The sequence below is a fragment of the Podarcis vaucheri genome, assembly GCF_965113315.1.
Source record: "Podarcis vaucheri genome assembly, chromosome: 12".
Lineage (NCBI taxonomy): Eukaryota > Metazoa > Chordata > Lepidosauria > Squamata > Lacertidae > Podarcis > Podarcis vaucheri.
This window is the reverse complement of record NC_138750.1, coordinates 34,660,432-34,675,946: the sequence shown is the minus strand read 5'-3', so window position 1 is coordinate 34,675,946 and position 15,515 is coordinate 34,660,432. Positions and strand designations below refer to the sequence as shown.

The 15,515-nt window shown below is 41.9% G+C and overlaps 1 protein-coding gene across 4 annotated transcripts in view; it reads left to right on the top strand.

Annotated features, from left to right (window-relative positions):
- The window catches only part of NXPH1 (neurexophilin 1), a 178,759-nt gene extending 163,492 nt beyond the window's left edge, over positions 1 to 15,267 (top strand). For all 4 annotated transcript variants that reach the window (XM_082193997.1, XM_082193998.1, XM_082193999.1 and 1 more), the window contains one exon: positions 9,067 to 15,267. In XM_082193997.1, the coding sequence (XP_082050123.1) occupies positions 9,067 to 9,828 (762 nt within the window). In that variant the 3' untranslated portion in view covers positions 9,829 to 15,267. The remainder of the gene's footprint in view (positions 1 to 9,066) is intronic.
- Positions 15,268 to 15,515: the final 248 nt, after the last annotated feature.

The window sequence follows — 15,515 nt, the reverse complement described above, 5'->3', positions numbered from 1 at the left end:
GTTATTTACCTAGCTAGAGTTTCATTTCATCGCGAAGAGAACTCTGTGATGCCTATATTATGCAGAGGCCTTAAAACTCTGTTGGACATTTTTAACCCACTCTAATTTATTCCAGGAAACTTTAATCCCCTGCAGAATGGAACTGCTGCGATTTTTTCAAAAGTCATAATCATCTACCAAAGGCGGGGTGTGTGGGGGGTGGGTGGGATGTGTAATGACGACATTGGCACTGGGCTTCAGGAGTTTAGTTTAAATTCATTCTAAAAATGTGAAGCAGAGGGCAAGAGTTAATCGGATATTTCATACAGTTAACATTTCAATCCTCCTCCAAATCTTTATAAATTTGCTTGCATCGCTGCCATTTATGGCATGTTCTGACTGTGCACTTGCCAGAATTCGAAGGCTAAACATTGCAAGAAAGCACTTCTGGGATATCTCTTCTGAGTCTCGTAACTCATTTAGTATTTGGATCACATCCTATCTGGTACCCTAATGGTGTAATGTGCGCTAAGTTGAAAGTAAAGTGAGATGCTTTGACATATCAGGCATGCTGTAACTCTGTTATCTGACAAGCTATTATAATAGACTCGACTAACAGAAAAAGAAGAAATAAAATAAGAAAGGAGCTTTCAGAAGAACTGCAACGCAGTTCCCACACCAACCTTATTGGGTTTGTGGGCCCATTTGCAAACCAGGAAAACTGTTGTGAGCAACAGGCACACAAATACACACACACACACACACACCCCATAAGCACAGATTGCAAACTCTCATATTGGCTACAACAAGACTAATTTCAGTGCAGAGAAGGGTCGGAGAGGGGACTTTGTGGGCACAAGGAAAGACATCTATGATCACATGCATGGGTTCTATGCTGGTGACCCTAGAAGGACTGCCTTCTTAAAGGTAAAGGTAAAGGGACCCCTGACCTTCTGATTGGCAAGTCCTAGGCTCTGTGGTTTAACTCACAGCACCACCTGCGTCTTACTGCCTTCTTAGATGAAACCAAAGACCATCTAATCTTGCATTGTTTCTCTCTCTCTCTCTCTCTCTCTCTCTCTCTCTCTCTCTCTTGTGGTACCTTGGCTCTCAAACTTAATCCATTCCAGGAGTCTGTTCGACTCCCAAAACCATTCGAAAACCAAGGTGCGGCTTTCGATTGCCTGCAGGACCTTCCTGCACTCAGTCAGAAGCCGTGGAAGCCATGTTGGGTGTTCGGCTTCTGAAAAACGTTTGAAATCTGGAACACTTACTTCCATGTCTGCGGCATTTGGGAGCCGATATGTTTGACAACTAAGCTGTTTGGGAACCAAGGTACCACTGTATACGCATAATAGTTTAATGAAGAGGGGAAAAGAGAGAAGAGAAAAGAATTAAAGTCAATAATATAAAATAAAAATAGTTATAAATAATAGTACTGTAATAATAATAAGAAAATCCAACATCAGTCCACAATAAGAACATAAGGAGCACTAGCACACAAATCTTAAATTAAACCTAAAAGGTAAAGGTAAAGGTACCCCTGCCCGAATGGGCCAGTCTTGACAGACTCTGGGGTTTGTGCGCCCATCTCACTCAAGAGGCCGGGGGCCAGCGCTGTCCGGAGACACTTCCGGGTCACGTGGCCAGCGTGACAAAGCTGCATCTGGCGAGCAAGCGCAGCACACGGAACGCCGTTTACCTTCCCGCTGGTAAGCGGTACCTATTTATCTACTTGCACCCGGGGGTGCTTTCGAACTGCTAGGTTGGCAGGCGCTGGGACCGAGCAGCGGGAGCGCACCCCGCCGCGGGGATTCGAACCGCCGACCTTTCGATCGGCAAGCCCTAGGCGCTGAGGCTTTTACCCACAGCGCCACCCGCTTCCTTAAATTAAACCTATAAATTAATATAAGCCCTGTATACAACATTAAAGCCTCACATCAAATATAACTGATCTGTAGAAAAGACTTTTATGACCTGAAAATAGAAACGATGCATGTCCTTTTGTAACCCAATAAAATCTTTAATAAAAACAATTACAAAAAAGCAAAAGATTAATAAATACAAGCCCTCTAAATGTCCAGATAGGTATCCACACAGATTTAATGTGTTTGAAATATGTTCAAATGTAGCCAGGACTATGAGGTCCTCAGACCATTGTGTAATAGATGATGGGTATTGTTCGTTCCAGGCCCAAAGTCTCTTAGCAACCATAAATGCATGCAAAATCCACTTTCGTTGTCCTGCTGTTAATCATCACACTACAGGAATATAATTTAAAAGTACAAGAACAGCTGCAAATATTAATGATTTCATAAATGCAAAACTGACATGGATAATAGCTTTAGACCAAAAAAGAATATATCCCTGGACATGCCCACATCATGTGCCACATCACATAAAGCTAATTGGGGGTGCCAACTTGAATAAAATATTGGGTGGAGGGGCCAGATAAGTCCCGCCCCACATAATCAATCATGTGGTGCGACACACACACACACAATTTGAATAGCAATGCCCATTAACATGGGGGTGGGAGCTGGCCCCCTCAAATATTTTATGGGGGGTGAAGGGACTTTGGCTCCTACGAGTTGGTTCCTATGAAGGTAATAGTCTTCGCCCAGTAGGATATCCGATTAAAAGTATATATGCAGCATAGGAATGCAGAGTCCCTGTTTATCTTGTCATGGCTAATAGATGTGGACAAATGGGGCCTGCAGAAGATTTGTAAACCGCCCCCCCCCATCTGACTGGGTTGCCCCAACCACTCGGGGAGGATTCTTGCACATACAAAAATATAATAAAACATTAAAAACTACCTTCAGATGTCTTCTGAAGGTTGTATAGTTATTTATCTCCTTGATATCTGATGGGAAGGCGTTCTACAGGGAGGGTATGACTACTGAGAAGGCCTTCTGCCTGGTTCCTTGTAACCTCACTTCTTGCATTGAAGGAACCGCTAGACAGCCCTCGGAGCTGGATCTCAGTGTCTGGGTTGGATGACTGGGGTGGAGATGCTTTGTCAGGTATACAGGGTTGAGGATAAACCTATCTTCTAGGGATTTTTCAAATTCTTTTAAAAGACCTCCTGATCTGCACGCCCAAACTTGGCCCTCCAGATGTTTTGGGACTACAATTCCCATCATCCCTCACCGCTGGTCCTGTTAGCTAGGGATGATGGGAGCTGTAGTCCCAAAACATCTGGAAGGCCGAGTTTGGGGATGTCTCCTTTAGTACATCCCATCGTAGTCAATTACATGATGCATTAACATTTGCTATATGACTTCCAGAACTCCTGTATGGTTCTGTGGTGGATTTTAGCACTTCAACAATTTCAGTTCTTTAGGAACTCTGGAAGTGATTTCTATGTAGCCTGGTGCTTTAATATTTGTCAAATTTGTGGTTATCATCATTGTCTCTATGTTCAGTGTTTGGGACTGTTCCTTCCGCAGCTAAAACAGCAGCACAAGAGGGAGGAGTCAGCAGCCTTGAGGGGGAAATGAAGGTTTGCAGAAGTGCAACAAACCATAATGTGGTCCTCTTTGTGCCGGTGGCAAGAAAGGTCAGAAAGAGGGCAGAAAATTCCAGTGAATTGTAAGGGAGATTTGGAGGTCCAGATAGAAATACATTGTACTGTATGTAGTCGTGGGGGTGCCCCATTTAGTCTCCCTTGCAATATATGGTTCTGATGGCTTATACAGAGGCTATGTGTTTGTGTGTTTTCTTTTAATCATATTTGTACGGCTTTGTCATGTTTTTTGGCTAGTACAGTCATACCTTGGTTTTCGAACAGCTTAGTTCTCAAACGTTTGGCTCCCGAACACCGCAAACCTGGAAGTGACTGCTCCGGTTTGCAAACTATTTTTGGAAGCCGAATGTCTGACAGGGCTTCTGCAGCTTCTGATTGGCTGCAGGAGCTTCTTGCAGCCAATCAGAAGCCACACTTTGGTTTCTGAACATTTTGGAAGTTGAACGGACTCTATTCAACTTCCAAGGTACAACTGCACAATAAAATCTACTTTACTTTACTTTACTTTTGGGGAGAAAAATTCTAACCAGACAGGGAAGAAGGATCTCCAAGAAACAGCTTAATGAGATCTGGAAATGTTCAGTGCAAACAGGATGCTGTTTGGGAGCGGGGAATTATTTTTATAAAAAAACTGAAGCAGGGGATGAAATGGCGTGACCAAGAGCACTTCATGCTGTAACATTATGCTGCAGATCCTATTTGTTTTGAGCTTTTAAAATGTGCTCCTTGAAACAATGTTTTAGATGTAGATCTTGTTCCAGAATCATCTGCTGTGAAGAGCAGTGGGAAGCATTCATTTGGCTTTTGTCTGCCAGTTCCCCACCATCCTTCAGTACACCTTTGTCATGTAACAATCTAGCCAGAGGAGCTTCTGTTCTGATGTAAGAAGACAAAAGCTCCTCTGCATGTGCTGGCAAGAGACAGCTCTCTTCTTTTTGGATTCTGACTCAAACCAATGCGGTAATGATACAGCTCTATAGTAACCTGGAAAGGCTGCAGGAAATCAAGACGCATTCTGGGCCTTTCTGGATTTCCTTCAAACCAATCTAATTTTCAGCCTGTGAAGTTTTAGTAGGCACTAGTTCGTATACATGATGGATGTCTTTGAGTATAAAACACCTCATGGGCTTTGACATAAATGAATGACTGAGCTTCCCCCTCAGGGGTCTCTGGGAAGAGACTAATACTCATGAAAAACACATCTAATGAAGTCAAGTGTCACTGCAGAAATGTCCCCAGCCTTTAAAAGCAGGTGACAGGGGTGTTCTCTTCAAGCTGAAGGAAACGAGGCAGACAGATCAATTCCCTAATCATGAAAATATACTCTGTCTTCTTAATATGCCCTTGGGCAAATTATGCCTCAGTCGAAACACTGGTCAGAAAAACAGACTATTGAGCAGCGATATTTCATTATTGACGAAACATAGGTCAACAAGTGAAAGAGCTGCTAGATCACCTTGGTTTCAGTAATTATTTTTGGAAATGCTTTTGAAACTGGCTGCCACCCTGATCCTGAATCATTCATAGAGGCTCACCAGGTGAATAATGGCAGCCTTCGGGGGGGACTCACACACAGCCTGCTGTATCATGGGCAAATCACAATGCCCTTGCCATTTTTTTTCCACCACAAGATGGTTGCAAAGTGCTTTACACAATGATCGACACAATGATCCAGCCATCAAAATGATAAGACGTTTTCAAAACAAACAAAAAGCACAGGTGAAAACAGCATTCCGTAGACAGGCTTAGTGAATGTCTGCTGAAATAGAAAAGTCTCTTGTCGAGCACTTGAAATCCAGCAGGTAGGAGTACTGCCTGATCTAAGCTGGAGAAGAAGAAGAAGAAGAAGAAGAAGAAGAAGAGGAGGAGGAGGAGGAGGAGGAGGTAGTGATGGACAAGTCCAGAGGTGTACACAGCAAGTGTAATGGACATGATTCTTATGTTGGTATAGTAGGCTACACTGCAGTTATGCAAAGGTTAGAGGCATTATCACAGTCCAAGCAGTAGCAGAGGATGTGGTGGAGCTCTGCCACTCACCAGTTTCCCTGCTGGTGCTCACTTGAAGGCAGAGGAGGAGGAAAGAGGCGGTGGTGAGGTCAGCATGGTGCAAACTCACCAGCAGAGTCATTTTTTTTAAAATGCCACATTATGAAATATAAGAAGAAAAATAAAAAGAGACTAGTGACAGACATGGGGCTCTTCAATTTCAGCAGTGCCCTGTGTGATGCTAGAATTTGGCATGTCCCCTGCTTCTTGCCCTCTGTTCTACAGCATTTTTGAGCCCCCCCCCTGCAGCACAGCACCCAATGCAGCTGAACTGGTCAAGCTAGCCTCAAAAGAGACATGGACCCCCTAATCCCCCTCTCACTAACCTTTCCTCTAGTGATGACACAATAATAATAATAATAATAATAATAATAATAATAATAATAATAATAATAATTTATTATTTGTACCCCGCCCATCTGGCTGGGTTTCCCCAGCCACTCTGGGGAATCCAAATTAATCCAAATTAAAAACAATATAACCCTAACTCATCACACTTTTGACATTGCTGAACGTTGCGAGAGAAAAAGGTCTGCTTTTTTTGCAGCGGGATCCATTGCATACCACCTGAAAGTGTAGTTGCAGTCAGAGCATTTTCAAAATCTTCATCTTATAACTGGGAGCTTGTTTGCACAAAGCGTAAAATGAGCCAGTGTTAAAATTAGCTTGCTAGGACTCCATCCTAGAACAGAGGAGACTTTGTTGCTTAATCCTGCGGTGCACAACGCATTCAAACAGATGGCTTAGAAATGAGATTGAAGACAAAAGACCAAATATGTTCTGGGGGCGGGGGGGGGGGAGACCCAGAATTCACTGGCTAGCAGAAATCCCTGGTCCCCCCCTCCTTACAATTGCTGGGAATGGGATAGGGAACAGAGGCTAGTTAACTGCCCAGGTTCATATTCTGCTGACAAATTCAAGCATGATTGGCATATTTTCTCCCCTTTTTAAGCCACCTTTCTCCTAATTTGCTCTTGCTCCCAATATGCCGCTTAAGAATTATATTCTAAGTCTTCTCCCCTCTCTCCGTGACATCTTCATTGCTGCTTCATTAACTGGTGCACCATCAGTGCATTTCATTACAGCCTCTCTCCTCGCTCACTGTGCTGATCTCAAACACAGATACAAACCAGCTATCAAATGCTAGGCGGTATTTATCTTCCCTGCAATTCAAAAGAAGAGGAAATTGGCTAAATCATCCCAGGGGCAAACATACCCAAATTTGTCTCTTCCCATCTTCCTGCGCTCTTCAGCAGCTGGGAAGGAGATTTAGTAAGGACGGTTGTAGGTGTTTCTTTATTTTATTTTAAGGATTACAGATTTTGAGGGAGTCCACACAGCAGAGTATCCCTTTGGGAAAGAGGAATCTGATGTAAAGCAATTCTCAGTGAAGCAGCCAGCTAAAAAACTGGGGGATGCTAGAAAAGGGAAAGAGCTCCCTGTCTGCTTCCAAAATGCCTTGGCATTTGCATAGAGTAGGAATCTTCAGGTTCCCCCCCTTTTCTTTTAGTGGAGAGAAGTTGGTTAGAGTGGCAAGTAAGTGCCATTGTGCTCAGGCTTTGCTTGTGGGCTTCCCAAGGGCATCTGGCGGCCCACTGCCAGATCAACGCGCTAGACTAGAAGGAGCTGTGTTTGGATTCAGCACGGCTCTTCTTATGTTCTGATCAATGTCTACTAGTAATGATGACTATGACGCAGGTGGCGCTGTGGTCTAAACCACTGAGCCTCTTGGGCTTGCTGATTGGAAGGATGGCAGTTTGAATCCCCATGATAGGGTGAGCTCCCGTTGCTCTGTATCAGCTCATGCAGTTCGAAAGCATACCAGTTCAAGTAGATAAATAGGTACCACTGCGGCCGGAAGGAAAATGGGGTTTCTGTGCGCTCTGGTTTCCATCATGGTGTTCCATTGTGCCAGAAGCAGTTTAGTCATGCTGGCCACATGACCTGGAAAGCTGTCTGTGGACAAATGCCGGCTCCCTCAGACTGAATCGAGATGAGTGCCACAACCCCATAGTCGCCTTTGACTGGACTTAACCATCCAGGGGTCCTTTACCGTTACTGTTTTACTATGATGTATTGGGGAGTTTTTAATGTTTTATGCTTTATTATGTTTATATGTGTTGGAAGCTATCCAGAGTGACTGGGACAACCCAGCCAGATGGGTGTGATATAAAACAACAACAACAACAACAACGCTTTATAGGCAGTGTGTCTCTGCATGCTTATTGTAGGGAAGTGCAAGAGGGGACAGCAAGTTTCTGACTTGTCTTTTTTAAAGTCCTCATGAAAATTATTTTTTATATGCAATTTCCCATAATATTTTTGTGTGTTATTTTACAAAAATAATATATGCATTTTAAGGCAAACTTTACACCTGGATATGCATTTTTCTGTGCCTTATTTGGCTGGAGAGCTGCACTGCAAAATTCAAAGAAGGGCTGTGGTTTGAAGGCTGGCTATGTTTCGGTTCACATATTCTTTGGGGAAGTGCAAATTAGGTAGGTTTATCTTTAAATGTGAACTGAATGGAATTTCTCCCTCATCCTTGGATGGCCTGAATCATATGTTCTTTTGTCCTTAAGATAACAGGAGGGGATGGCAACTCAAAACTCCAACGATGACACCTTCCCAATTCCCCAGGTCCTTTGAATGTACAGGCTCACTCTGTAGCATCGGTTTCTGATTCCTAGAAACAATGATTAATATTATACTGAGCCACTGTGAAATGTTTGGAAGTAACAGTTGAGCTGTGATGCTGTGAATGAATTGTCTTGGTATGAGGACTGTACTTCACCTCATCTTTCATGACCTGAATAAAATAATTTTCTTCTTCTTGTGGGTTCAGGTGTCAATTTGCTTCCCCTTTCAGATGTTATTGTGGCAAGCATGGTTTTTTTTCTGGACCTAAGTTAGAAGGGGGGGGGGAAAGAGGAAAACCTTTACAAATAACAAATTTATTTATAAATTCTGCTAATACAGACTATATGACAACCTTTATTTAGCATGGATACTGTGCCAGAATCAGCACAGAACAGAGAACACACAGCCTTAATCCCTACCCAAAGGATTTCAATCTACCTTTCATAGGCAAGGTGAGGTCAAGGACTTGACAAACACCCAATTCAGATGATAAGCTAAGGGTTCTGTATTATGGTTTATATCACAGGTGATCCTTCAGGTGGAACACAATTCTCGCCACGCCTTTGAGTTACCTGTGATCTAAGCAGCGGATTACAATACTGTCTAAACTGGGCCAATGAGTTGTGGGGTGAATTGAGGGAAGTCAGGTGAAGGCTTTGCTAAAGCGTTTTAAAGAGGGTGATTGGCCTGAAGAAAAGAAAGCTGCAAGCTTTCTCAAGATGGATTTGGAATGACCAGTAGTGTGTGTGAATGTATCCCACGTAGAAGAAATGCATAAAGGGGAAAATGCATTGCATTCTTTTTTGAGACCTACATAGCACTTAAACACATATCCCTACCTAAACGTATATTTTCCTTTATCTTACTTTCAGGTCACATGCGCAAATCTAACCAGTGGTGGAAAATCAGAACTTCTAAAATCAGGTGGTTCCAAATCCACGCTAAAGCACATATGGACAGAGAGTAGCAAAGACTTATCCATCAGCCGGCTGCTATCACAGACTTTCCATGGCAAAGAGAACGATACGGATTTGAGCCTGCGGTATGATGCCCCAGAAACATATTCCGAGCAAGATCTCTGGGAATGGCTGAGGAACTCCACAGACCTTCAAGAGCCTCGCCCCAGAGCAAAGAGACGGCCCATTGTCAAGACTGGGAAGTTTAAGAAAATGTTTGGCTGGGGCGATTTTCATTCCAACATCAAGACAGTCAAGTTAAACCTGTTGATAACTGGGAAAATAGTGGATCATGGCAATGGGACGTTTAGCGTTTACTTCAGGCATAATTCCACTGGCCAAGGGAATGTATCTGTGAGCTTGGTGCCCCCGACTAAAATTGTGGAGTTTGACTTGGCACAACAGACAGTGATTGATGCCAAAGATTCCAAGTCCTTTAACTGCCGCATTGAGTACGAGAAGGTCGACAAAGCCACCAAGAACACCCTCTGCAACTACGACCCTTCAAAAACATGTTATCAGGAGCAGACTCAAAGTCACGTCTCCTGGCTCTGCTCCAAACCGTTTAAAGTAATCTGTATTTACATTTCCTTTTATAGTACAGATTATAAACTAGTACAGAAGGTGTGTCCCGATTACAACTACCACAGTGACACGCCTTACTTCCCTTCAGGTTGAAGTGGGCTGCACCTCTGAGACTGGATCCTGTGGAGTAAATAAATAAATACACAAATAAAATAACGCTAATTTTAAACAAAAATATGGGGGGAAATATGAAAGAGGTCACACGACAGGGCTGTTACCTCAAAGAAGAAGGCCACATCTCTTGCCTGGAATGTGTCTACACACTGCTGCTGATGTCAACTGGCTGCAAATATCTTAGCGGAAACCAGTCTAATGTCATTTCTGCCCAGTCAGTTCCATGTATATCAGTCCAGTTGTAAATCACTGTGGATTTTAAATGATACCACACACAATTTCTCTCTCTCTCTTTGTCTTTCTCTTTCTCCCTCTTTGCGGCTTGCAGATCTATCAAGATTCCTGTTAAGAGGGCATTCATTGTCTGATATATGATGTTTCAGGATAACCTATCATCGAGCAAAAAGGATTAACTAGACAGAGGATGTTTTGTTTTTGTTTTTCCACAGACTGTTATGGAAATCTTCTTTTACGGTCCTGAATACATGATAATCAATAATCCCCATTCATACATCCTATCACTTGGAGTAGCTGTACTGGTAAATAATATTGTAGGAGTAAAATGCTTGTTAAAACAGGGGTTGGGTGGGAAATGTGTGTGTTTAGAGCTCAGTATTCCTCTTTATATGAACACAACAAAGTATATTGACTTTTCTTCAGCACCCAGTGGGCACATTCAAGGTGGTGTTAGGTGGGCCTTTTTTGGTAAAGGGAGCCTGTTGAACTAATAAAGATGAGCAAACATTTGGAATTTACATGTGAACAGAAAGTTACGATTTTGTAGTTTGGTGGTCATCACTCAACTGAGATACTCTCCAATTGCCATATAGGAAGGAGAATGCCTGATAGGTAACATGTAAGTTGTAAGTGTCCATCTTATCTTTATAACACAATATTGTAACAAACAAACAAACAAACAAACAAACAAACAATATCCTAGTCTTCATTTGTATGAATGGTTTGTATTGTACATAGTTTAACCTGTGTTATTTGAGCTGCTTATTAATATTAACTTGTAATTGTCTCTCTGCTTGTTATTGGTTAAAAACAAGGAAATGAGGAATTCATTTTATCAATGTAGCTGTAAACTCCATTTAAGATGACAGAATTATGTACAAAGCATTTATTCAGCTAAAGTATTGTTGAAAGCTATACAACTTACAACATTTACAATCTGTCTGTATTTAGATCTTTTGTTTCCAGGTGAAAACAATTGAAATGTACATAAAAAAAATAAAACACTTGAATTCGAGTTTCAATATGCACTCTGTAGATGGTGGTTGACAATAGTGCTGACAGGCAGAAGATACATGGATGGTGGTGGCACCTTCAGTCGCAAAAGTTGCTCCATCCAGACCAGATTCTTTATCATATGTAATGGCGACCACTTTTCAATGCAGAAAGAAGTGTACAATTCCTATCTTACTTATCAACAGAACAACTCCATGAACAAGTTAGCTAGAACCCCATGAATAGGTTAGATGGGAACCTGATGGGCAGGTTAATGTGGTGGTGGTAGACCTGTGCATCAGAGAGTAAGGTTATTACCAGTTTCCAATAAAGTAGAGGAGATGGGATTTTAAAGGGCAGCATGGGTAGATCTGTGAGTCTCCTGTCTTTTCTTTCCTCCTTCCACTGCTTCTCCCTGGAGGTTTGATGCACCTCCAATATCTAGGGCTTGCCGATCAGAAGGTCGGTGGTTCGAATCCCCCCAACGGGGTGAGCTCCCATTGCTCGGTCCCTGCTCCTGCCCACCTAGCAGTTCAAAAGCACATCAAAGTACAAGTAGATAAATAGGTACTGCTCCTGTGGGAAGGTAAACGGCATTTCCATGCGCTGCTCTGGTTCGCCAGAAGCGGCTTAGTCATGCTGGCCACATAACCCGAAAGCTGTAAGCTGGCTCCCTCGGCCAGTAAAGCAAGATGAGTGCCGCAACCTCAGAGTGATCCACGACTGGATCTAATGGTCAGGGATACCTTTAGCTTTACTAAGGAAAAAAACCACACACCCCCTGAAGCTTCATGTGAAGAATGCATGTAGGGAATGCTCTCACATTGTCCATGCTGCTCTTTATATCGGTGTCCAGAAACAGGCCCATCTGGTAGTTTCTGACATATGGCCCATGACACTAAAAGATCCAAGTTGCCCTGATTCTCACATGCAATCAGTGTCAGGGAAGCCCTTTGAACATGGAACCCCCTGGAAGTGGCTCCATACTGTTGATATGTTAGTGGAGAGCCACACAGTACATGTGACTTTGGACAGACAACAACACACTACATGAAATAAAAATAAAATGTGGTTCTATGATGAGGGTAGTTGAGCAATACATGTGCGCACACACATTCCCATCTACTTATCACATTTGTTTTTCATGCTTCTTTGTAGGAGCTTGCACTGATATCATGGTTGCCCACTTTTATATTTACAGCAACCAGATTGAGGGGTGATGGATTGCCCAAAGTCTCCCCATGAGCTTCACAGCTGATTTGAATGTAGGTATCAGGAGCCCAAGTCCACCACTTTCATGCTTACTTAAGATGGAATTTAGACATGTATGCATCACCCTGAGAAGATTCTTGGTTCATCTAGTTCAGGAATAATGTCCTCAAACTGGTGGCCATTTTCTAAGGCCACCATTTCCTCCAGTCCTATTAACTTGAGATCCATTTAACTGATGACGCTACCAGGGATCAAACCTGTGCTCTACTGGTGACAAGGAGCCTAGCTTTATCGTGCATAAAATGGCCTGCAGCTGATAGCAATAAATGGAGTTTTTTTGGGGGGAGGGAACCACCCGTGCATAGTTTGTGCAGTTTATTCATTCTCAGATTTATACTGACTTATTGAAGAACAAGAAACAACAACAGGGTTCCACAACAGTATAATTTGTAGCCCAAACACACACACTGACACATGCGCTGACACATACAGCCAGATAGCTTTGAACTCTGGGGAGGAAATGTATTAAAACTGAAACTAGAATACAACAGGTCCTGCTCATTCATGTTGGGGCTTGGAAAAGATCTTCATTTTCTAATATCAGTGGGAGGGATGGAGGGCTCTTATGGACAGATGCACGTTAAGTCCAAACTTGGGTGGCAAAGTGTGCCTTGAAAAGTCAAGGCATTAGCAGCCAGTTGACATCAGCATTGAGCTGCAAGTACTCAAAATTTACTTCTGATGGCACACCTTTCCATTGTCTCTCTAGACAGACGGATGCCAACAACTGATGTATTCATAGACAATGCTATGGAACAGTTATTCACCCGCACCCTGACAATATATGGCCCATGACATCATCCAGAAGGAGGGCTTCCCTGATAGAAGTTGAGTTGGAATCCCATAAGTACTTCTATTGCTCTGAAGCACAGTCATCCATAGACTTTGACTGGCTAGGCAGAGAAGAGAGCAACAGCCCTAGGAGATAGTATGAATTGAGAGATCATGCTATTGCAAACAGAAACCCATTGTTTTAAGAGCTGTTTGAGTGTGCACACACACATATGTACCGTATATGTATATGTGCATAAGAGAGATGTGTGCCTCTAGTTTTAACCCAGATATGAAACTGTGCCCACATATCAAAAAGTGAAATTCCAGGTCATTTGGATATTTATTGGAATCTTGTTTCCAACATTTCCTCACAAAGCTTGAAATACTTTCACAACATCAGTACTATAAAAATTATAAAGTGAGGTTTTAAAAATGATTTTAGTAGCCAAACCAAGGCCAATCATGGAAATAGATTTTAGCTTCCTCCCTGTTTTATTCCTATGCTACATTCTGAGACTGGTAGATTCCAGACCAAGCAAAATAGACGCCACTCACACCCAAGACATATCTGGATCTGGTTCTATGGATTTTTTTAAAAAATAATCTGACTAAAGAGGCTTGTATCTCAGAGGGCAGTAATTCAGGCAGGGGATACGCTATCTGTGAATCAAATGTGCTCATTATTTCGCCTTCCAAATGCATTTGCATGATTAGACAAATCATATTTTTCTGGACATAATAATCTGCTTGTTGATGTTATTTTTGTAGCAATTGTCTTGCGCTGTGTTGGAATTCAATTAGCAAGAGCGGTGTACTAATAAGTTTTTAAAATCATGTATATTTATTTTTCATTTTGCTTGTCTGGTTCCTTGCTGCAGTTTGAGTTATTTTAAAATATAGTTTCCCTTGCTTAGACTTTTGCATAGCCGTTTGGTCATCAGAACCGCAAATCTGAAGTCTGCAGTAAGACTAAATTGGACAGGAGATTTTATGAGTTCTGAATAAAATGATGGATTGAGGATAGACGCTTTTTGCATTCAAGAGCCCACTGTAAAGTCCTCTCTCTTGTGAACTCTGATTCTGGATGCTTTTCAAGTTAAATATACAGAAGCAAAATCCCTGCATTTATATTGGTCTTAGACTCATACAGCAACAGAACTAGAATGGACCAAAATATCATCTTGACGCTCCAAGTATTGGCCAATCTTCACTTTGTCAACAATCATGCAACCTTAACATTTTCTAATTTGTGACACGAATACCTTTTCATATCTCTCTAGACTTGCTTCGTATTGTTCCAAATTGTATTTCTGAAAGAGAATAAAAAAGATGGGTGTCTGTATTGGAATGATCATCAACACTAACCCTTTGCTTTGATTTTCCATTCTTCTTGCAGCCCAGTCCTAATCACGTTTCCTTGAAAGTAAGTTGTGTACTAAGTTCAACAGGACTTACTTTGTACTAGAGCTTCTGTTTAGATCATTGAACAAGTGCAGGAGACCTTACCAAATATTTCACGTAAATCCTAACACAATCTAGCATGCTTGTTTTTCAGCATAGCCTTAAGAAGTTTATGATTTGTAATACTTTAGAGCCATGACTAGAAATCCATGGATTTGGGTAGACTTCCTTGTTCCAAATATTGTGTTTGTTAAAAGCAAATAGAAGTAGAGGACTGATACAACATATAGCTACCGTCATTTCTTAGGTGTGTTCTTTCTTTCCCATGATGTTATTTGTATTATCTCACCATGTCACAGAATTAAAGTTCTCCGTTGGGTTCATAATATTGCCATGTGTTATGTGCTAAATATTTTCTTGAGTGTTTATTGTAACTGATGGCATGAGCCTCTGTATCTTTTTGAGTATGTAGACTTGTGTTATATAGTCATAACCAGAGGCCCATGTTACCACTATAGCCTAATGCTCATTACAGCAAATGAAAAATACTATGAGCTTTTTTCCAGATAGCTTACATACCAGCAGAATTACAGTGCGGAAGAGAAAGAAGTATAGAGGATTTGAATCTTGAACACACCATAGACATAAATCTACTCAGTTATACTCACAATTCCTTGTATAATATGAAGGCAACTGATATGTGAACATTGCTTGTCTTTCCGGAATAAATAAAACAATGTTTTGCAGAAGACTTGTTACTTCTGTTCCATTTTTTAAAATAAGTAATCAACATGCAAAGGATCTAGTTCATAGCTATCAACTTACAGATTTGAAAATAAGGGACCAGCAGCCTTGAAAATAAGGGATCAGCAGCCAAAATAAGGGACCTGCAGCCTCACCTGTTCCAGGCACTCCAGTCTTCCTGTCCTCCTGCAATCTGGTCAAACTCATGCAGGGTAGCTTTGAGAACACTGTCCAACCAACTTTGT